Here is a 23,820-nt window from a genome sequence, read left to right as displayed (position 1 = left end):
CCTGATGGGCCCTGCTCTGTGTGTGACAGGTGGGAGCTCCCCAACCCCCTGATGGACCCTGCTCTGTGCGTGACAGGGGGGAGCTCCCCAACCCCCTGATTGGCCCTGCTCTGTGCGTGACAGAGGGTGGTGCCACAACCTCCCAATCCGCCCTGCTCTGTGCATGACAGGGGGCAGTGCCCCAACCCCCCAATCGGCCCTGCTCTGATCCCGACCAGGGGCTGCATCTAGGGATTAGGCCTGCCCTCTGCCACCCGGCAGCAGGCCTAAGCCAGCAGGTCTTTATCTCCCGAGGGGTCCCAGACTGCGAGAGGGCACAGGCCGGGCTGAAGGATCCCCCCCCCCCCAGTGCACAAATTTTTGTGCACTGGGCCTCTAGTATATAATAGCCAAGATTTAGAAGCAACCCAAGTTTCCATCAGTACATGTAGTGTCATTATTTGTCTTTTATTATAGCCTTTTGTTTTAAAGTCTCCCTTGTCTGATATAAGTATTGCTACTCCAGCTCTTTTTTCTTCCCATTTGCATGAAATATCTTTTTTCATCCTTTACTTTTAGTCTGTATCTTGCATTTTGAGGTGGGTCTCTTGTAGACAGTACTTATATGTCTTTTGATTGGAGCATTTAAATCATTTACATTTAAAGTGATTATTTTTTTAAAAGTATATTTTATTGATTTTTTACAGAGAGGAAGGGAGAGGGATAGAGAGTTAGAAACATCGATGAGAGAGAAACATCGATCAGCTGCCTCCTGTACACTCCCTACTGGGGATGTGCCCGCAACCAAGGTACATGCCCTTGACCAGAATCAAACCTGGGAACCTTGAGTCTGCAGGCCGACGCTCTATCCACTGAGCCAAACTGGCTAGGGCTAAAGTGATTATTGATAGGTACATATTGATTGCCATTTTATTCTTTACTAGAGGCCCAGTGCATGGATTCATGCTCATTGAAAAGAAATTAATCAGAAGGTGGCTGGCAAGGTGGGACTGCGCAAGACGGGCTGGACTCACCGTGGAGCCAACTCCCCGTGGTCCCTTCCCAGCTGGCTGCACCTGGGGTGGTGCTGGGGCTCGAGGGGCATCTGCAGAGTGAGCAGGGTCCTTCCAGCAGGTGGGGTCCCTCAGGCTGGCCTGTGGGGATCAGGCTGAAATCAGCAGTCCAATATCCCCTGAAGGGTCCCTGTGTGTGAGAGGGCAAAGTTGCTGTCACTTGGCAGCTCCTGCATTGAGCATCTACCCCCTGGTGGTCAGTGTGTGTCATATCGACTGGTTGGTTGCTTAGCCTTTTATTTATATAGACTAGAGGCCTGGTGCATGAAAATTCATACACTCAGTGGGGTCCCTCAGCCAGACCTGCACCCTCTCACAGTCTGGGACCCCTCAGGGGATGTCTGACTGACAGCTTAGGCCCGATCCCCCAGGGCATCGGGCCTAAGCTGTCAGTCAGACATCCCTCTGGCAGTGGGGAGCCCTCGGGGAGTGTCCGACTAATGGCTTAGGCCCCGTGGGGAGTGGGCCTAAGCCATTAGTCAGAGAGCCTTAGCACTTGTGTGGAAGCGGGAGAGGCTCCTGCCACCGCTGCTGTGCTGGCCAGCCATAAGCCGGCTTCTGGCTGAGCATCACTCCCCCTGTGGAAGCATCATAGCAACCAGGCATTCCGCTGTTAGGCTCAATTTGCATATTACCCTTTTATTATCTAGGATAACTATATTTCTCTATTTTTTCTTCTTGTCTCTGCATCCTCCTCCTCCTCCCTCTCCTCCACCCTCCCACCTTTCTTCTTCTTCTAGAAGGCCCTGTAACTTTTTTTTTTTTTTTTTTTTTGGTACTCTGATTGGGTATTTTCTGCTACCTTGTCTTCCAAATTGCTGATTCAATACTTGGCTTCATCTAACCTACTGTTTATTCCTTCTAGTGTATTTCTTCATTTCAGGTATAGGGGGGATAAGTAGTGATGGAAGGAGACTTGACTTGAGGTGGTGAACACACCACAATGCAATATATAGATGATGTATTAGAATTGTACACCTGAAACCTATATATTTTGATTAACCAATGTTACCCTAATAAATTCAATTAAAAAAAATGTACTATCAGCAAAACCTATTTATGTTTTCCACAAGAAGTTAAACTAAAGGACTTAGCTGCTATTGCAATAGTTAGACTGAGGAATAAAATTAAGTTAATCATAAATGACAGGGGTATATATTTCTCAGTTTTTTGTTTCATATTCTAATGTCACAAAAAATGTAAAAAACTTGACTTTTTTAGGAATATCCAACCAAAAATTGACCATTTCCTCATTCCTGATAGATGGTTTTGCTAAAATATAAAAGTGATAAACAATTTAAAATGATGGGACCATAATAAGTAGGTACAGTTGGCATCATTGGCTGAAATGAACTTAAAAGTACTTTGGAAAGCAGATAAAAATGCCAAATGATATGTTTTTTTTTAAAAAAAATTGTAAAATCATCCTAGGATATACAACACTTATAAATACATGAGGTGAAAGATGACAATTGTTGCAACAATTTTTTCCACTGGGAGATTCACGTCAGCCTGAAAAATAATGGAAAATAAATTTAAAACAAAACAAAACACTTCCAATAAGCAAATCAAGCATAAGTGGCTGAGAATAAGAGATAATTACTGCAGTGCCCATGAAAGTTGTAAAACTATGCCCTATTTCAAACTAACAAGTGAAAGTCATCCTGAGAACTTCTGAAAAAAAACACACACACACAGAGAAGTATTTTAAAGTACATAAGGAATGCACAACTGCCTTATGATACATGAAAATTATTATTCTTGAAAATACTTGAAATATATTTTTGAAATATATATATTTTTCAACAGAATTTTATTTTTCCAATTCACCAATTCTAAATCTTGCTGGAGAAGTCTTACCAGACCCAAATCTTTTTCTTTTTTAAATGAGTGTTTTTTCTTAAATTCTTTGTTCAAGTTCACATCCTCACTATACTTTTTATTTTCTAAATTCCTTCCTTCATTCATTTGCCCTCCTCTCTGCCAGGTGCTGTTCTAGGTACCAAGGATACCACAGAGAACCAAAAATGCACCATTGCACTGCAGAAATTGGGGTTGTCCATTTATCTTTAAACTCTTTCGCCACAGCCATTAACTAAAGTTTTACGAAGTGTGTGTCTAATCTACTCCTTTGATGAACAGATTGAGTAGGCATAACTTACTGTGAGCCCCTTCCTCTTTGGTATGAAAAGGCACATTCATAAGTTGCCTTATTAAAATATTGGCCATTTCCTCGATATTTTAGTGTTAAACTTTTATAAGAGCCCTAGGGCCTATAATTGTATATTTGCACTCCATGTAGACTGGCATCAGCCCCAGGAAACAAATGTAAGTTCATCATTATTATCTTTGTATGTAGCAATTCATAATATTGTGCATGACCAACTCACAGGATCTTGAATTTTGGCCCAATATTAGCCTAAACAGAAGCTATTAATGAAATAGCTTTGTGACCTGGTGCATGCACTTAATTCCTCTGGACCAGAGCATCATCATCTGTAAAATTAGAGTATTGGCCCAGCTTCCCGCTAAAGGCTATGTTCACACAAAAGTCAATGAGTCTTAGGCATTCTGAAGGTTTATAAGAAAGGCAAGTGGAAAACTCAGCTCTCATTGTAAGTTCGCCTGACAATATATCTGCTTTCCTGGCTGATATTCCTGAAAGGGAAATAAAGCAGAGAGAGAATAAGTGACTTGTCAGTGATCAAAGTTTAACACTGAGTCAGACTAGAATGTACCTCAGTCTCTATTTCTTTCCTTCCCATGGCATCCAGGTCCTGTATTTCCCTAAAAATGGCAAAGAAGGACAAGTAAGAATATGCAGAGAAATAAGAAGAGAGAATTATGAATAGTGTGAATGAAGGAAGTAGTATGGAGAATGGCTCTTCATTTTCCTATCAATATGAGATTGTTCTCAGACTGTTACTCAGGGTCAGACAGGGTCACTTCTTGAATACAAGGTCTGTCTAGAATAGATACTCACAGGAAGTGGTATTGCTACTTCAGCATGTGGCATTTTATCTACCAAAACAAAGGCCTATTTTAAGAGTCATAAAGTTGGGGTTTGGGTTGTGGCTTCTTATATTTGCATCTATATGTGATTGGTGAGGAAGCGGAGGTGGAAGGGAAGGCTGCCCAGGAATTTTCTCCTGAATGTCCTGGCCAAATGCAACTTTGAATAATTACCTTCTTCTGCCTACTTATACTTCCTCAGCAGTTCCCTCACATTTTGCTTCAAATCTTCAAAGATTTTGACCATGTGGGCTTAAAACCATAAGGATAAAAGTGTCCAGACTCTTTTGTGGCAATGCCCGCTGCAGGAGATGTCTGTGGTCACTCCGCATCCTGGTCTGGATTAGTGGTTCAGAGTTGAGTAACCCTGGGAAGAATGGCAGCTGAGTCTTGATGTCATTGATTATTTGAAACATCTGTACAGTCTAAATGTGGAAATACCTTATGTACCCTCTAATTCAGAGTCTCAGTTTGACCAGGAAATAGTTTAGTCACTTGGAGAATCTAACTTTTAATGAATTTGTATTTCAAGAAGCATTTTATTGGTTCAACGTAGAGATGGAAAATTTTTAGAAAGACTCTGGCTGTTTTACCTGATGGAGAAGTGATCAGATTGGAGTTAAGATACCTGATTCTGGGTGCTAGCTTTCAACTACCCATGTACTAGCTCTGTGATCATAGTCAAGTCATCATAACTTGGGACTTGAATTATTTCATCTATAAAATGAAAGATTTTGGTTGGATCCCATAGTGCCTTAAACTGTAACTTTCTGTTCTATATTTTCAGCACAAAAGCCTGTGGAACCCAGGACATATGTAGTGTTGGGAGCCAAATGAATTATAGAAACCTAAATTATAATATCTACTTTGAAGCATTAAAAAATAGAGGAATGTTGTGTGTGTGTGTGTGTGTGTGTGTGTTTTAATAGAATCTGGATAGATGCAATTGACAGGAAATTTTTCTAAAATCTTGGTTCCCTGGAAGTTCTTTTCCTCATTGGGTCTTTGTTCACCTGTGTTTTTGTCTCTGAGAAATGGCCTTTGAGAAAAAGGATGGCTTGACTTGGATTGCTCAGCTGTGTCCTAATACAGTGGGGCCTTGACTTACGAGTTTAATTCGTTCCGTGACGGAGCTCATAACTCAAATTACTCGTATGTCAAATCACTGTGACGTTCGCTGCGGTGGGATATCCGAAGCTGGCTCGTAACCCAAATTTTTTTGAGCTTGCAACTCAAAGCAAAAAATCGGCCGAGAGAGGGCTCGTATCTCAAAAAAACTTGTTAGTTGGGACACTCGCAAGTCAAGGCCCCACTGAGGTGAGTATCTCAGGAATTGAGGGTTACATAATGACTCAGAGTTAGGAGAGCAGGGGACATGTAGGTGTCCCCGGTCATGCCAGTGGTGGGGCATGTCATCCTTCCTACTAAAGCAGCATACACCGTGGATAGGCACCATGGATAAGCATCTTCCCTAGAGAGGGCCACGTGAATACTTAGGCTTCCCATTACTGTTCCACTCCCATGTGCGAGGAAAGACCCAAGATTCTGATGACACTCAAGCATCCTGCTGCGTGTCAAAGAATTACATTTTTTCCTCTTTCCTTTTATTACAATTTGACTTTTTCTTTCTAAAGGAAATTGCCTTCTTTTGTCATTTATTCTGTAGCAATTAGATTTTTTTTTTCCCTGCTTGTGTCAGGGGATTGGTTAAACCTAAAATGTTCACCTTCTATAATCAGTATTGTTGGTTGAAAGAAAAAAGAAGTCAGTAATCCCCCCTTTCTTCCTGGGCTGGTCAAGTTCTATTTTCTCATTCATTTTTCCCAAACCTGTTCACTCTTGGACTACCTGACGGCCCATGAAGTGTTTGGACATTTTACCTTAACCATGTTATTCAACACCATTCCTGACCTGGCTCCAACATTCCTCTCCCACTCATTTCTCTATTCTGTGTTTCAGACAATCTTGCCCATTTGCCTTTCTCTCTGGGCCATTGTTCTTGCTTGCCTTTGCTTTTACTGCTTCTTCTGGATGCAACCTCCCCTATTTTATCTACTCAGCAAAATCTCAATAATGCCATCTTTTGTGTCTATGCATCAGTTGAAAATACTTTCTGAATACTTATTTTGTAACCTTCTTTAGACCCTAATCACTTGTGAAATTACCTTGTCATTATCATTCACATGACACTACTTTCACATTAGATTGTCAACTCTTTGAGGGCAAAGATGGTCTTGACCAGCATTTGGTGATTGAAAGAATAAATGCATGTTCTACAACAAAGGCACTGAAAATTTTCTATGTAAAATAGTGTGAAAATAATTACATTACTAGGACAGTTGATGAAAAATGACATAGACCTGTACATTAGATAGCAGTAATGTTAAATTTCCTCATTTAGATAATTGTATTAGATTATATTGGTAAATATCCTTATTCTTAGAAAATGTATATTGAAGTATTTAAAGGTATAGGGGCATGATTTGTACAAATTACTCTTAAGTGGTTAAAATATGTGTGTGTGTGTGTGTGTGTGTGTATACACATATATATACATATATATCCTATATAATAAAAGCATAATATGCAAATTGACTGAATGGCAGAACCACTGGTTGGCAGGAGGTGGGGCTGGTGAGCAGGCGGTGGCAGGCCAGCCAAGGCGCATGCCAGCAGGCAGAGGGAGGGGACAACAATGGGGGGAACAGTGGCAACCAGCAGTGGCAGAGGGGCGATCAAAGGGGTGGGGCCAGCCACTCACCATCCCCAGATCAGCCTGCTGGGGTTGCCTCCAGCAGAGGGAGGCCGCTGGTGATGGTGGTGGGATGATTCTGGCAGGGCCAGCCGCTCACCGTTTCCTGTGGAGAGTAGGCCTAAGCCGTCAGTCAGATATCCCCTGAGGGCTCCTGGACTGCGAGAGGGCGCAGGCTGGACTGAGGGACCCCCCAGTGCACAAATTTTTGTGCACTGGGCCTCTAGCGTGTGTGTGTGTGTGTGTGTGTGTGTGTGTGTGTGTGTGTATTGCATATATATGTTCATGTAGATAGACAGTGACAAAGTAAATGTGGCAAAATGTTAGCAACTGGTGAGTCTGGGTGAAGGGCATTCTTTGTTCTATTTTTTAGCTCTCAAAGAAATTTGAAAATATTAAAAAATAGTAATTCAATTTCATATACCATCTAATCAGAAATAATCATAGAAAACTAGTTCAACTGCAGGAAAATAAAACGAACACTTATTTGCAGGTGAAAAGGTAACCTGGAGAGAAGTCTAGAATGCACTTATTCACTGTTTATATACGTGAGCCAGCACAAAGCACATGATGAACTCTCCAGGTCACTGTGAGGCAGGTCAATTCTTCAGGGCAGTACAATGCTGAAGGCTTAAGGATAAATGGTAGGATAATCTGGGCCAGTGCTTTGTATGGAAAAACAGCAGGTGCACCTCAAAACACAAGCATTGCCAGGGCCATGCCTTGAGGAACAAAATAACGAATTGGAATTAGAAGGTGTGGTGTCTTGCCAGGAGTTCTCATGTAGGGAAAAGATTTCAGATTCACTGCAGGTGGTTCCTTCTGTATGCTACTGCCACTGATGATGCAGCAAAATAGTGGGCATTATTGAGAGCTATGTTGCAAGTCAAACAAAACATTTTGGATATCAACATATTGAAATACAGGGTTCTATTGCTGTGTAACACATTACCTCACAGCTTAGTGGCTTAAAACACCAACCATCACCTCACAGTTTCTGTGGGTCAGGAATTTGGGAGAAGCTTAGCTGGTGGTCCTGGCTCCGGTTCTCATGAGGTTGGAGTCACTGTGTCAGCAGAGGCCACGGTCACCTTAAGGCTTGACAGAGGCTGGAAGATCCACTCACCTGGCTGTTGGCACGAGGTCTCAGTTCCTCTCTATGCGGATCTCTTCATTGGGCTGCTTTAGTTCTAGTGACACGCCGGGAAGCTGGCTTCCCGCAGAATGGTGACCCGAGAAACAAGATGGAAAGTGCACTGCCTTTGGTGACCTAGATTCGGAAGTATACTCTGTCATTTTTGCCATATCCAATTGGTTGTACAAATACTCTATTCATTGTGAAACAGGCTCACGCAAGGCAGGAATCATTAAAAACTGGCATCTGGCTATCACAATAGGGTATAATTAGGGCTGCCAATGCATAGTTGTCGAAAACAGGAAAGAAAGAGTAAATTTTATAAAAGGGCTTCTTTTTTTCTCTTTCTTTCTTTCTTTCTTTCTTTCTTTCTTTCTTTCTTTCTTTCTTTCTTTCTTTCTTTCTTTCTTTCTTTCTTTGTGGAAAGGCCAAAAAAAATTAGGACTCTTCAGGTTGAGAAGAATGAATGGGTATGTTATTGAGGAATATTCAATTTTAAGAAGTTTAGGAAAAGAAATATGATTTTATCCACCAAATTCTGGAGTAAGAAGTAGTGTTTGAAGTTTCTTTTTCTATTAAAAAGAGAGGTGTATTGTTTTCCCAGTAGGAGAGAGAATAAACCGAGAAAACAGAAGTGGGATTCAGAATGGTTTAAACCCCAAATAGCTGTCTCTAATATCAGCCATATTTTCTATTATTTCCCTCAGCCTTGCCAATTTTTTCTTTTATTGGCATATACTCATATACTTCCCATTCCTTAGGCTACTACCCTGGAATAGGCAGTTTCACCCAACACCTGAATGCTCTAACTTCCACCCACTTTCTTTGCCCCCAGTCTCTGTCCTCTCCATTGGATTCTGCACACCTTCTCTGTGTTAATCTCCAAAACACCTCTTCCATAAAGAAATGCGCCCTTCTCCAAGACTAAAGTGCATTTCACTGCAGACAAAATAATCATCTGACCTTCTTTGTCTGGTGCTCAAAACCCCTGCTCACCCAGTCTACCTCCCTTTCTAGCACCACTTCTCAAGATTCCTTGAGAGCTCCTGCTCTCCACCCTTGACACTTGGCTCACACCTTTCCCTTTGCATTATGGCCCATGGTTTTCATTTACCCAAATCCTTCCTATTGTCCAGAGGTGATGCTGAGGGCAGATTGCAGACACTGAAGTCATCATCCAGACTCCCTGAATTCTCTGCTCTGTGTTCATTGTCTGATTGCAGGTGAAACACTGATCTTAGTGGATGAGATTGCATGTGTAAGGTGAGAAGGCTGAAGTAGGCACTCAGTGACTTCTAGTTCTTTTTCTTTTGGGAGCTCTGTTCAAGTTTGACCTCTTTCTTGATCCTTTGCTACTCACACTGATTTTTTTCCTCCTCTTAAAACTCTAGCAGTTTATTTCCACATTGACTCATTTGAAAATAATCATATTTTATTTATAATTTTCCATCCTAGTAAATTTGAAACTATCAAGGGCAGCAACGCTTAAGTCAGAATAGTCCTCACAGTTGCTTGCATGATAGATCATTAGTGAGATATGTTTGTGGATTTTTTTCCATATATTGTGGATGATGGGTTCATAGGGACGTAGAATATTTCCCAAAGCTGATGACAAGTGGGAGCCAGGATCTCCCCCAGATAGGGTGGCTGGTTAAGTTGATGAAGCTGTACCTCTGTGTTCCCACAGCATTCTCTGGCCTTCGTCATGGCTGCATCATGCTGTATTGAAATGGTCCCTTTGTGACCATTCTCCACATGGGGTGATGAGCTCCCTTGGGGTATCTCAGTGCCTGGCATCCCCAGGGTTTTGCTCAATTTTTGTTTGATGTGAAGTGCCAGAACTATTACTACACACTCACTTCATGCTAATATTTAGAGATTTTTTTTGGTTGTTTATGAAACCATTATCAATTTATAAAATAGGGCTTGAGAATTTTTTTTTATTAATGTCAATAGCTACACTCATTTAACTTATATTCTTAGCAGCTTACAAGGTATGCTGTGGGACTGCCCTTGTAACATGATTTAATTTTTCTTAGAGGAATATCTTTGTTGCGGTATTTAATGTCAGCATAATGACATGAGCCCTTCCCTCTCCCCCGAGACAAAAAATATGTATCACACTTGTATTGCTTCAAATGAATGGTTATGCTTGGGAAAAATAATACGCTATTAGAATAACTAGCTTTGGATGGTGAAAATAGAAATCATGACAGTGCCTTAGGGTTTTTTCTTATCAGCAAGTAGTATTTACAGGGAAGTCCTCATCTGGGATTATCGCAGGGCAACAAGCAAGCATTACTCTTTTGACATATTTAATACTCTATTAATATTGTTTTTTAATACTCTATTCATAGGCTCAAAGACACAGGAAGAACATAGCACATTATCTAATCCCCCACCTGGGCAGCCTTTCAGGTTAAAGCTAGTACATCCTTTATAGATAACCTGGGGTGGGGTGGCAGGGGGTGGAGGGGGGAGGTGGGGGTTGCAGGGTGGATTGTGGAAATGTAGCTATTCTTAATCAAGAAATTCATTTCCATTTAGAGAACTGTGAGAGAACTTTAGAGAAATGAGCTTGAGAAAAAACTGAATAAGGGCACCCAAGTTATTTCTCTGTGCCCTTAATGATTCTAGGAAGGAAATCGATTTTAGAGTCAGAAAGAATGGTCTGGAATCATTTATCCCTCTGTTGTTGCAAAAATAAATCAGCTAGTCAACGCCCCACTATTTATTTCTCCCTAACACACTGATAGAGAAACTACTCCCTGTCATCAGAGGCCAGACTCATGCATTGTAAGGATTTTATTCATCCTGATTATTTACCATGTGTTTTTGTGGTAGGTAAGCAAAGCCTGCCTTCCTAGGCAGCAAGAGTTAACTTCTGCCTGCTGTGTTTCCTCTTTCTAATATGAGCACTTTAGCAATGCTAATCAGTTATACTGATTTTCTGTTTTGATTTTTCCATAATAATTAAGTGAATGATATGGAATGCAATCAAGTTTGGCGGTAGGGGGTTCATGCAAATGACTCTTTATTTTTTTACATTTTAAATTTTGTCAAATGGAACCTAGAGAAAAGTTATTTGAAGACTGAAGACTGGCTGGATGGCTGAAGTAGCTTCCCACCTAATTTAGAGTTTTGAATATTTTCAAAATGTCCATTTTAATAAAGCAGATTGACACAGTGTCACCTTTTTTAAAAATTAAAATAATGCTATTTTTTAAAGATGGTATTTTGTTTTCAGTTGTGCTGCGAAATGGAAGAGTATAGTGTAAGATAAGATGACAGCTTAAAAGAGAGAAATGAGAAATGAGGAAGAAAAATGTATTAACTTTCTTCCTTCAGGGTTGACATAAAGGAAAAAGGTACCCACATGGAAACCTATGGAACCTATAGAACAAATAAACTAGGGAAAGAATATGTAGGACATTCCCCCCAAAATGTATACACACTTTAACAACTGATAACTCAATTTTCATTCCATTTTTAGGTTTAACTGATTTGAAATGATGGGTGAAGCCAGACTAAGCTTTGAACAAAGAAAATTTATCCTAAAGTGCCACTAGACTTTATTTTTGATATGCCCAGATTTCAAGATCCCCAATAGACCACACCAGGGAGCCAGAGAGTCTGATGCAAAAGCAAAGAGTCTATTATCACAGACCCAGGTCTGGCTCCCAGCCTCCATCAATGCAACGGTGAGACAAGAGAGACCGCCCCTGGGAAAAAATGGGGTTTTAATAGGGGGTGGAGTGAGGGGAGGGGAGATGACTGTGGGCCCTGCCGATTGGCTAGGTGCAAGTCGGGTCTTGTTATACAGGATGTGGTCATCTCCATGGCGCGCACGTCCCCTGATTGTCATTAGTTAGTTTAAAAAGATTCCAGGCGTGGCCAGCAGAGGCCTGGGCTTCCGGGGAGAAGGTACTTTCCTGAGCACATGACTGCTGCCCCAAACCAACATGGAGGATACAGGGCAAGATGGAGAGCGTAGCCCTCGCCCTTTCAATTTTGTATGGGGATACATACAAGATAAAGTTTAGGATACAAAACCGGTAACAGTCGACAAGTTTAGGGTGCACAAATACCTAACAAAATGATTCTTGATGTTTGCAATTCCATTACTTTGCTTTATCAGCAGTGCCTGGGCCAGAATGATCATCAGTTTGAAAACAGGCATTGACAAGAAAATTATTCAGTTCTGTAGATTCTTTTAAATTTTGAAAATGAACTTACGTTCATAAACATTTTATAATCATTCAAAGCGTGTATACATTTGGGGGGGCCACCCTGCATCTTATTTGGATTGTCTGTCATTGCCTTTATTAAACTAGACAGAACAAAAGGATCATCCATGTTTCTGAACATAGTGAAATGTTGCATTTCTATAGTTCTTTACAGCTCATTGGTATATTTATGAATTGTCTTCTCCTCCCACCATATATATATATATATACAACTTTTTTTTCACCTTTGGAACATAGTTTACTGACCATTTCTGAAGCCTCCATGCGCACCCTGGAGGGCCTGTGGTCAACCTAGTCCATAGTCAACCCATGTCCACCGACACCAAGCTAATGGGAGGTGGATCTATTTGAAGCAGTGGTTCCCAACCTTGGCTGCACATTAGAATCGCCTGGGAATCTTTTTAAATCTTTTTAAAATCCCGATTTCGGGACCTCATCCTCCGGAAATTCTGTTTCTTTGTTATGGGGGTGGGGCCACAACCCCATAACAAAGAAACAGAATTTCCGGAGGATGAGGCCAAGAAATCAGGATTTTAAAGATTCCCAGGTGATTCTAATGTGCAGCCAAGGTTGAGAACCACTGATTTGAAGGGTCCAGGCTAGGCCCCAGACTGAGCAACTGCAGCTCCAAGCGCACACAGGTGCTGCGCGTAGGTTGGTGGGAGGCGGGGCCCCGCCCAGGGCTTCACGTGCAGCGCTCCAGGGCATGGCGGTCCACTGGCTGCGTTTACACAGCACAAGCCACAGGGAGCCGGAGCGCAGCAGTGGGCGCCACTCCTGTTTGCAGACAATGACTTCCTCGCAGGAGCCTAGAAACGTGCGAGGCCGGTGGCCACCGGAATCTTTGCCCCCGAAGTGGGTGACCTCTCCGTGGCCACAGTACACACCCACGTGGGCCCGCACCGACGTCCGGTAGCTACAGCAGCTTGAACAGGAAGAGGTCTCCAGGCTCGGGGGTCGCGGTCCTCCAATTCCACGGCCTCGCAGTGCTGAGCCAGGAAAGCCTCGGAGGGGAAGGATTTAACGGTACTGATGCCCCAGTCTGGGCTTGGGTTGAGCAGAAGTCCTGAGAAGACAAGACAAGCTGCAGACTCCTGCTCCAGGGACCTGGCATGCGAACTCATTCAGTGTCAGAGGAAGCATTATCCCGCTGACACCTTTTTGGATTTCTAACCTCTAGACCTCCAGTCCGGCAGTCCCTACTTTCGACCCCCATGGGTCTATAGGCGCCTCAGAGTGAGCCCCACCCGACTCTTCCCGAAGTGCCTCCATGCATCCCTATGCAGACATTTGAATTATTTTTCGCAACAGGTTTTTGTGAATTTATATGATTCCAGCCTCTTAGTCTAGCAATTCCTTTTGCATTTGACATTTCATACTTTAATAGAAATTGTTCTAGAATTCAGTTAATCTTCTCATTTTAATTTGGAAAATACTTTGGGAATAAAGTACCAAATGGAGCATGAATACATTTTTTAAATGTACTGATAGTTTCCTTTTCATGAACGCAGCCCGCAGCTTTGCAATGCAGTTTGATTTTTTTGTATGCCGAATTTCAAAAGCAACGAGGTGGCTAAATTCTGCTTCCCCCCCCCCCCCCCCTCCTGCCATCCCCTAAGAGAAGCAAAAACCTTCAGAAAGCCATGCGTCAAGTGCAACACAAGAAGGACTACCAAAAAGATCCATGCTGAAATCTTTACATTAAAGGAAAACACACCACGTTCTTTTTTATTTTGGGGCAGTTTGATTCATTGCTTGCAGCAATTTCTAACTTTACAGACTAAACATTTCTAATTGGGAAATGGATGGTTTGAATCTGAGATGGTGATTCAGGATATAAACTTTTCAACTAGGTGTAATTATTTTTGAGTAGTTGGCAGATTACTGCTGACCAGCCCTTGTTTTGCCTTTGAGGAAAGAATGAAAATTAATATACACATTTCACACTTCATTGAAATGAAATACTTAGCCTGACATAGCTAAGGCCATGAGACAGATATTTGCCATGCTTATTTGTTCACATCAAGTGTATTAAAGGTTTACTTATTTTGATGGATGAGGAAACCACTAGCAGTAAATTTATGTGTTTTCAACTGGGGAAATGAGGCAATAAAAATACCTACTTCTTAGGTAAGTAACTGTGAGGATTAAATGGGAAAATCACATAAAAGGTTCAGCAGTGCATCTGGCTCACAGTAATCAGTCAGGAAATGTTAGCTCTTGTTGTTTATTGTCATCGTTACTTTTTATTCATTCCTATTCAGTGGAATAGCTTTCGTTATATAATGTTAGGCTTCAGATTTTACAACTTCCTGACGGTTAGCCTGTGAGATATGTCAATAATTTGAATCAATTTATAAGCTGTATTTTGCTTTAAATGCTTTAAATGTTGGAATTATTTCACGAGGATTGAAATCCCCTTTTAAAAGTTCATAACCTCTCCCAGTGGCTTGCGCCATCTTTTAATTATTCTACAAATTAATGATATAGTTTTTCTTTTTTCCAATCAAACATTTTCTTTGGTTTTAATCTTTGGGGGGTGGGGGTTAGATATAGATAACTTGTCATAATGTACCTGATGTACTTGTCCTTATAAACAGTCCTGTTTTTGAATAATTTAATACTTCTTCATTTGATCTATTCCCTTGAATTTGAAGGATAAACTGTTTCTTAATGTTAGGTTTTTGTTGATATTGTTGTTTATGTGTTGTTTTAAGATAATTTTTTTAAATCACTAAGTTATTATTCAATACCCTTGGGTCCCAAGTACTAAAAACTGGTAACTTCATAGTGTGGAAAGTTAGTATAACATCTCAAAATGCCAGCCCTCACCCGGAAAATAACTGCATGAGTCATATAATCTGGCCTGTTGTTGCTCGTTTCACTAGTTTACCAATAGACAGGTTAATTTTAATTAATTATTTACTTAGTTTTAATTATTTATTGCTTATTTTAAATTGGTAAATGGACCAGCGATTTCTATTTCAAGTCTATCTGTGTAATGATTGTATAAAACTAGAGGCACGGAATTTGTGCACGGGTAGGGTCTCTAGGCCTGGCCGGCAATCAGGGCCGATCTGTCGGGGGACTGGCAGGGCGATCAGGGCCCCTTCCCCACCCCCCCCAGCTGGAACCTGCCTTGGCTAGCCTGGGGCCTTTGGCTGGGGGCAGCTCCTGCATTTAGCATCTGCCACCTGGTGGTCAGTGTGTGTCATAACAACCGGTCATTCCACCAGTCGATCTGCTGTTCGGTTGATTTGCATATTAGGCTTTTATTATATAGGATAATTTTACATAGTATGACAAACTTTTCCTTCTTACTAAATGCTGAGTCCCTGGAGGTGAAAGATGGTATCATTTCCACGCACATACCATTACAATGTTACACCCTGGAGCTGACCACACATAGTAAGCATTCAATAAATGCCTGTGGGTGACTTTACTTGAATATCTCATAGGAACCTCAAATGACATATTTAAAACTGAACTTAAGGTTTATCCTCCAGAGGGGGAGGGTTCTGTGCTTCCCATCTCAGTGAGGGCCCACCTCCCCACAAGGGGCTATACCAGAAGTCCCTTCTCTCTCTCTTACTCTCACATTCAGTCACCAAGTCCTGTGGGTTCTACTTCCTAAAAATGTCCCAGTTCCCTGCAACTCCAATGTTGTTTCCTTCGTTCACCCCAAGTCGTGTCTTACCTGATCTCCCTCTAAGAGTCTCCTCCTTCAGGTCACTCTCCCCTGCAGCCAGAATGATCTATCTGGTGTCACTGCACCCTGTCCGAGGTCTCCCTTATCCTTGGATGAAGTTCACAAATTTGCAGTGGCCTATATAACTCATGATATGCCCCCTGTCTCTTTTTCCCACTGAATTGAGTTGAGCCTCCTAAGTGCCTGACCCTCTCTCATCTTCAGTTTCCTCTGCTTGGAATGTTCTCCTCCCTCTCCTATCCTTTTTGCTGCCCTGTTTTACAAATGCACCATGTTGCTATTTGTTTTTCTATTATGGTCTCTTCCTCTCGGTAATACCAGGTTCATTTTCTCTAACACTGACCTCCAAACAGTTTTATGCTTTTTTTTGCACACCAATGTAGAAATAGCTGGTTTACAGAAATAGCTGTCAAATAACTGGTTTTGTTTCTATGCAGCAGGTAGGGAAACTGAAGCACTAAATATACAAAATATATGTCATAATTATTAAATTACAAGTATCTTGAAGGGCAGGGACAGGAACTAGATCTGTGCTTTACGTCCAGTTTTGCACAGTGCCTGGGATAGAGTATTCAGTGCACATTGAATGAATCTCAGTTTGAGCCTAAGGTGCTTCTCTCTTGAGTCAATGAAGCTTCTGTTTCATCATTTATGCTCTGGGACCAATGAGGCCAGATTCCACTGTGAGCCTTCTTCTTCCAGAAGGGAAGTATGCCTGATGAGAGAGCCTGGAAGCCCGTGTTGCTTTGAGTTGTTCTGGTAGATTCCTTTAATGTTAGTTGGCATGGATGAGAAGGGCTTTTGTTGTGGTGGCAATTAACGATGATTTGCACATTGTAGTAATTTACAAAACAGTGGCCACCCTGCACCACATGAGAAACACCTCTCTCTCCTGGACCATGAAATCTGATGGCCCTTTTATTTGAATACATGATTGTTATGCATGTTTCAGCCCTGGTGACAACTGGTCCCAAATGGCTGCTGTTCTGAAAGGAATTCTGTTTGGGTCATTTTAATGCATCTCTAATTTGGATTGTTTTTTTCCTTCTAGGGTGTTCATCAGAAAAAATGGTTATTTCTTTGAACACATACCTGGGATTTCTCTGTTTATTATTATGCCACTGGATAAAGACAGCATCCCCTCTCAATCTTGAAGACCCTAATGTGTGTAGCCACTGGGAAAGGTAATAGCTCTGAAAGTAATCTTAGAAATAATTTCAGATACATTTCTTTATATACTGTCATCCTCAGTCTGATATATAAAGTTAGAATTTGACAAGAGATTGTAAAGTTACTTTTGTGTAAAAATCATTAGTTGTAGCTAATAAATCAGACAGTATTATTCATCTTGGTCTTATAGAATATATATTATGTGAAAAAAACCTTGATATATTGATTCTTACACAGGTGCGATTATAAGATTGTAAGAGTCAGGGAAAACATTACATTAATCGTTCAATTAAAATGAACTCCCTAAGATCCTGTCCCTGCTCTGACTTTATTTACAATAAGTTGGGGGAGTTGGACTTCTGTATGGGAACCAATGAATGAGCAGTAGAAGATAGTGTATAATAATGTACTTGAAATGTATGGCAAAATAAAATTGTGCTATAGGTGGCCTAAAAGGGAGACATACTTTCTGGGGACACTGGTAAAGCTACCTGGAGGTGGTGTTACCTAAGATGTTTCTGAAGAGCTGACATGAGCGGGTGGCAGTGATTGGGAGGGGTTCTAGGAATGGAAGGTGGCCTGACGCCAGTGCCATGCAGACCTCTAGGGGCTGTGCCCAGCAAGATTAGAGTCAGTACATCCCTGCTGGCATGGCTCAGTCATTGAGCATCGAGCTCACGGTTTGATTCCCAATCAGGATGCATGCCCGGGTTGTAGGCTCTATCCCCAGTGGGGGACATGCATGAGGCAGCTGATCAATGATGCTCTCTCATCATTGATGTTTCTATCTCTCCCTCTCCCTTCCTCTTTGAAATAAATAAAAATATATTTAAAAATAAAAAAATATATTTTAAAAAGGCTCGAGTCATTACAGTTCTGGAGGAGGACAAGACTGAATAGATTATATGAGAGCAGATGATGTCGTGTCCAGATCTGGGCAATGTGCAGTAGGAAATACAGAGGAAGTACAAAACAATTGGCTGTTCTCGGGGATCTTATGGTCCCTTTCGGAACACAAAATTAGCACAAGCCATGTGAAAGTGCAGTACAATCATATGCAGTCTCCTGAGCTCTGATGTGCTACTTGCATGGCTAAGAAAGTATCTTTATCCAGAAATAACATTGCAAATGCAAGTTTTTCAGACAAACAGGAGGTGTCAAGTACTAGAGAGTAATATGTGTTTTATTATCTGTAAGTGCATTGACATAAGCTTTTTGGTGTCCTTTTTGCTGTCACCATTAGCACCGTGATTACTCCCCCACAGAGCACACACTCTAATCACCCACTGACTGGTAGGATGCACAAAGCACAGAGCCTGTCCAGCGCAGCAGCTCTGCTTTTCTAGGGCACACTGGCTCCTCACTCACAGCATTATTTTTCAGTGAGGGCTCGTTCCCACCTCCATTGGCAGTATTGCAATCAAGATAACAAAAATATATTTCCCTTATCTATCAATAGAGCTATATATCACTATGAAACTTTAAGCTGTAGAGGAAATATGTATATGTAATAAAGTTCTTTTGTTTGTGATATTAACTATGTCATACAGAATGTAAGAGGAGGGACCTGTGTATCATCTTTATAATCGTTACAGCCCCTTTCATAAAACATTTCACTAACAAAGTATATAATATTTATTAAAGTAATAAAAATACATCTCAAGTTTAGAAAAGGGAGAGTCCACTTGTGGTTGAACTTCTTGGAGGATAATAGCTTTGGAATGGGAGGAAGAACAAAGTTGTAAGATGCCATGAAATAAAAATCATCAGGTCTTGGTAAAACATTGACTATAGGATGCGAAGGAAGCAGAAAAGGCTGAGGTTTAGAACCTGCTGTGTAGGAGTGGCGGTGTCATTGCACATGTGGAAAGATAAAAGGAAGAGAGCTGACTTGAGAGGGAAGGGACTCACGTGGTTTTGCTCTGTTGTGTTCATAAGATCAATTTGAAATATGGGCCTGGAAGTGTGTGGGAATGTGGGTGTGGGAGCGTGATGAAATGTGAACAGACGAGTGCTCCAAGGGAAAGGCTATCAAGAGAAAAGAATCCAAGACTTCAAATAGCCCAGCACCCACTCAAATGTACACATTTTGTCCTGATTCCTTGCTCAGTATCTGACCAAATTTGCCAACACTAACTTGCATTGTTTTATTCACCACAGATGATCCCAAGTGTCTAAAACACTGCCTTCAATTAATAATTGTCGAAGAAGCTTTCACCTTCTGATAGGAGATGACTAATAATGAACATCAATTGGGAGGGAGGAGAGAGAGAGGCAGAAAGACAAGGGGCACATTCATTTTTAAATGCAATATAATTCCACTGTTGCACAAGCAATTAGAACAACCGCTAACATGGACACTAATGGATCGGGAAGTTACTCATGAAAAAATTGGGAAATGATGGCGATTTTTTCCTGACTCTCTTTTTTCTATATTAAATGAACTGCTAGAAAGACAGATTGACAGCTATAATCTTCTTATTGATAGATATCCTGTTACAAAGCTAGTAATGATTCTTTGAAGAAAGGAAAAGGAAAGTGGAATTACTTTGAGAAGCATGGAGAATGGAGGATGAATTAAAATGATCAAATAAAGGTGCAGGTGACAGGTTCTTGTATATTTTCAAAAACTAAAATGGGCTTGAATGGAAAAGGGGAGAGGATGATTAGCTTAGGAACAAAAGTCTTAGTAGTAGGGCTGAAGAGGGCTCATTGCGGACTTTCCTTACACTAACACCCACCTGTACCCGATGGTTCGGAGCCGTGGAATCACCTGGAGGCTTGCTTCTCTGAGTGTGGTCTGCGGAGTTGCAGTCTGAGCATCACCTTGGAGTTTGTGGGAAATGTGGGGTCTCGAGCCCCACCCCAGACCTAGAAATGATTTATTTTCAAATAAAAGTGTGCCTTATTTTAATGCAGCAATGCCAATTCTCAGAAGTTGTACTTAAAATGAAACTAAGAAAAATTAAATAATTTAAAACACACAAGGAGTATATGTTATCAAAGGAATTCTGCACAGCATCCTTTTGGAACATGAGTAATTCCATGAATCACCTGTTCCTTCTCCCCATCCTCTCTTTCTGTTCTGTGAGTCTAAGTTCTTCCCTCTATTGGGGTTGCTCCTAGGGAAGGCACAAATGAAGAGAGGCTGTTCTTGGCCCAATGAACCCGTTGGGGGTGGAACACAGAACTGGTAGTAATTGAAGCAGCAATCCAAAGCAAGCAGAGATAAGAAATGATGATTATTATCATATCTGATTTCAGTAACAAGATAATTTAAGCAGATAAAATGTAATTAACCACTTTGGAATGTGTCCAAGTGGTGATGGCTTATTTCCCCCGAGTTCTTTGACCTTAAAGTAAATCTTGCTGGGGTTTCTCCCCGGATAATACTTAATAGGTTAAAATCACAGAGATGGTATGTTTTCAGTGTGTTGAGAAGGTTAAACAAACAAGCAGGAGATAAAGGGTTTTGCATCTGGATGCTTAAAATAGTGCAGGATTGCGAGCAGATTCCTTTCATACCACAATTTGCCCCTCACTCTCTGCTTTATAAGCTTTAGATGTTCTAGTGACATTTGAACGGAGACAGAGGGGCAGGAGGTGTCTGGGGGTCGAGATGTTGGTGCTCAGTCTAAAATACCCACTAGCACTGGGAGCTCAGTGTTGCTCATTTGTGATGAAAACGAGATTGGACTAGATCAACAATCTTCAACCTTTTCATCTCATGGCACATAAACTAATTACTAAAATTCTGCAGCACACCAAAAGATGTATCTTTTGCTGATACAAAAAAAAAAAGGTATAATTTTGATTCATTCACACCAGTGGCTATTGTTGTATTGGCTGTTGTCATTGTTTTACTTGACAGTCTAAGCAGCGGTTCTCAACCTGTGGGTCGCAAACAATGAAAATACATCCTGCATATCAGATATTTACATTACGATTCATAACAGTAGCAAAATTACAGTTATGAAGTAGCAACGAAAATAATTTTACGGTTGGGGGTCACCACAACATGAGGAACTGTATTAAAGGGTTGTGGCATTAGGAAGGTTGAGAATTATTGGAAGGGAAAAGAGGTCAGTGCCCCTGTAGTCAGCTATTACATGTTTTAAACATTCTTGCAGCTCATCACTTGAAAATAGCTGGACTAGACCAGTGATGGCGAACCTATGACACGTGTGTCAGAGGTGACATGTGAACTCATTTTTTCGGTTGATTTTTCTTTGTTAAATGGCATTTAAATATATAAAATAAATATCAAAAACATAAATCTTTGTTTTACTATGGTTGCAAATATCAAAAATTTTCTATATGTGACATGGCACCAGAGTTAAGTTAGGGTTTTTCAAAATGCTGACACGCCGAGCTCAAAAGGTTCGCCATCACTGGACTAGACCATCCTACTCTGCGACTTTTAGGGCAGCTGCTCCTGAATGTGAAAGTGTGGACTTTTAGCAGAGGTGCTGTTGAAGTTCCAACAGCAGCCTAGGTATTAGCCAGAGAAGCAGTGATAAAGACCAGAGGAGGCGGGCCAATGATCAGGGACATTTCCCTTCATGGTACCAGGACACAGCTTCCAGAAAGTGGCCCCTGGAAAAGTGACAACTTAGTTGAATAACAGTAGATGGGTATTGAGTACATTAGGTGTAGGCACTTAGGCAGTATTTGGCAGTCAGAATTTGAAGACTATTTACTGACATGGAAAATCCTTATGACATATGCACACACGCATACTCTTAAGTTTAAAAAATAGGCTTCAAACTCAGGTGCATAGCATGACTATAAGAATATGAACAGAAAATACACTAAACTAAAACTAAAAACCTCTAGAGACAAGAGAAGTACAGTAAAATGCTATTGATGGTGATGGAAGAGTTATAGAATTCTTTCCTCTCTCTTTCTTAAAATTTATTTTCCAAATTTTGTAGTGTGACTGTAATACTATTAAAAAAGAAAAAAGAAAGATTGTGTAGAAAAGAAAAAAATGTATATTAAAAAACAACAACAGAAGGGACAATAAATTTGGGTCAACAAAATTTAAAATCCTTCTTCTGTAAACTTAAGTGGGAGCCTCAGTTTCTGGCCAAATTGTAATTCATATTCAGTTAGTTATGAATTGAGTGTGAGCCTCTGAATAACTTTAATGCAAAGAATCAAGATCAAAGGGAAATACTCAAGTGAATTTTATAGTCCTATTTCCCCCAAACTGCCTACATGTCTCCATTAAAGCTGTATCCCATTATTTTTAGTATTTACAGACTGGACTTTCCTGCGGGCTCTTTGAAACCAGGAATTGCATAGAATTGGTTCAATAAGTATTTATTGAATTGGAATCCTAAATGGCTTGATTTCCCTTTTATAGAGAAGAGCTTTTTTATATATCCTCAAACCAGAGAGGCATCCTGCGGACGTATATTATTGGAGAGCAGCAAGTGGCAAGAAGAGGAAATTCCTGTACTTGCACATTTCCTCTGGTGTAAGCACTCTTCTAGGCCACTAGACATTAGTGGAAATATTTTTCATGTTTGCTTGTGGCATCAGTTCTCCAAGCCACATCAAATGGGAGGTATTTGGCCAGGATTGTTTGTTGATGATCACGTTTGCTCAAAGGCATTCAGACCTTAACAACATATCATGCCCTTGGAAATTTTAGGAAAACTGCATCAGGTCTAGTTCCAGCAAACTAATTTAGCTAAGCTAAATAGCTAAATAAATACGGTAGAGCCCAATAGAATGATCCCCCCACCCCCCACCCCCAACTGGCATTAATTTAGAGTGGTTTCTTTTTTATTCCTGCAGCACCCATGGAAAGCTGCTCTGCTTTGCCCACGGACAATGTAGCACTGCACCTGTACAACAGCCCATACAGGGGGCGTTCACTCACTTTGCTCCTCACTTGCAGTGGAATGGAGAAACAATGCAGCAGGCCTCAAAATTTAGCTATTTACAAGCAGCTGGATAGGAAGGACAAAAAGTTGGCAAGGAAGTCTCAGAGTCTGCATCGATCTGAACCTCAGGACACTGCTAGGGGTCTGAAGAAAATATCAATAGCTTAATGTGACATTTCATTCTAAGAACATTTATAGTTTAACCGAGGCCTCTTGCTTTACCCAAAAGGAGTTACATTGCAGATGTAGGTCACTGCACACTCCTAATCTCCTCCGAACCTGTTCTTGCAGGTAACAGCGGGTGTCATCGACTTGAGTAAAAGGAAATAGTCATCTAAAATGTGTTAGAAGCTCAGAATGCCATGTGGGAAGGGATCTTCAGACCATGCCTGACCTCGTGGTTTTAAGATGTGACCATCAAAACCCAGGGAAGTGGGGTTATCTGCTGAAGGCCACCCAGTTTCCCAGTGTCAGATTGGAACTATCACACTGGCTTCTCATCCAGTGAGCTCTTCATAGGCCTATGGCAGCTGCCAAAGATTTGCGGAGGAACCCTAAATTTGCCTAGAAATCAAGTTGCAGTGTCCCAAAGAATGAACACAAAAGTGTGAATAGTATGATTATTTCATGGGTGTCCAATGGAAGCCTAAGTACATAGAGACTGACAGACCAGCTGGGGAAAGAAAGGCCACTGTTGGTGGGGCCTGCACCACACAGCTTTTCAAACTAGGAGGTTCTGCTCTATATCTAATCTGAATTTTTCGTGCTGAAATTTTGACCTCATTTTTTCTGTACCTTCTCCAGTTGATAGTATCTTTAAATGAACTTGGGCGATTGAGTTAGTGATTT

At 41.1% G+C, this 23,820-nt stretch overlaps 1 protein-coding gene across 1 annotated transcript in view; it reads left to right on the top strand.

Moving 5' to 3' along the window:
* MEGF10 (multiple EGF like domains 10) overlaps window positions 1–23,820 on the top strand; it is a 165,775-nt gene that overhangs the window by 31,644 nt on the left and 110,311 nt on the right. The window contains exon 2 of the mRNA XM_059693726.1: window positions 16,959–17,091. Coding sequence (XP_059549709.1) covers window positions 16,976–17,091 — 116 coding nt within the window. The 5' untranslated portion in view covers window positions 16,959–16,975. The remainder of the gene's footprint in view (window positions 1–16,958; window positions 17,092–23,820) is intronic.

The sequence above is a fragment of the Myotis daubentonii genome, chromosome 4 (genome assembly GCF_963259705.1).
Source record: "Myotis daubentonii chromosome 4, mMyoDau2.1, whole genome shotgun sequence".
Taxonomy (NCBI): Eukaryota; Metazoa; Chordata; class Mammalia; order Chiroptera; family Vespertilionidae; genus Myotis; species Myotis daubentonii.
Note: the sequence above shows the minus strand (reverse complement) of the source record. Positions and strands in the feature narration are given on the sequence as shown.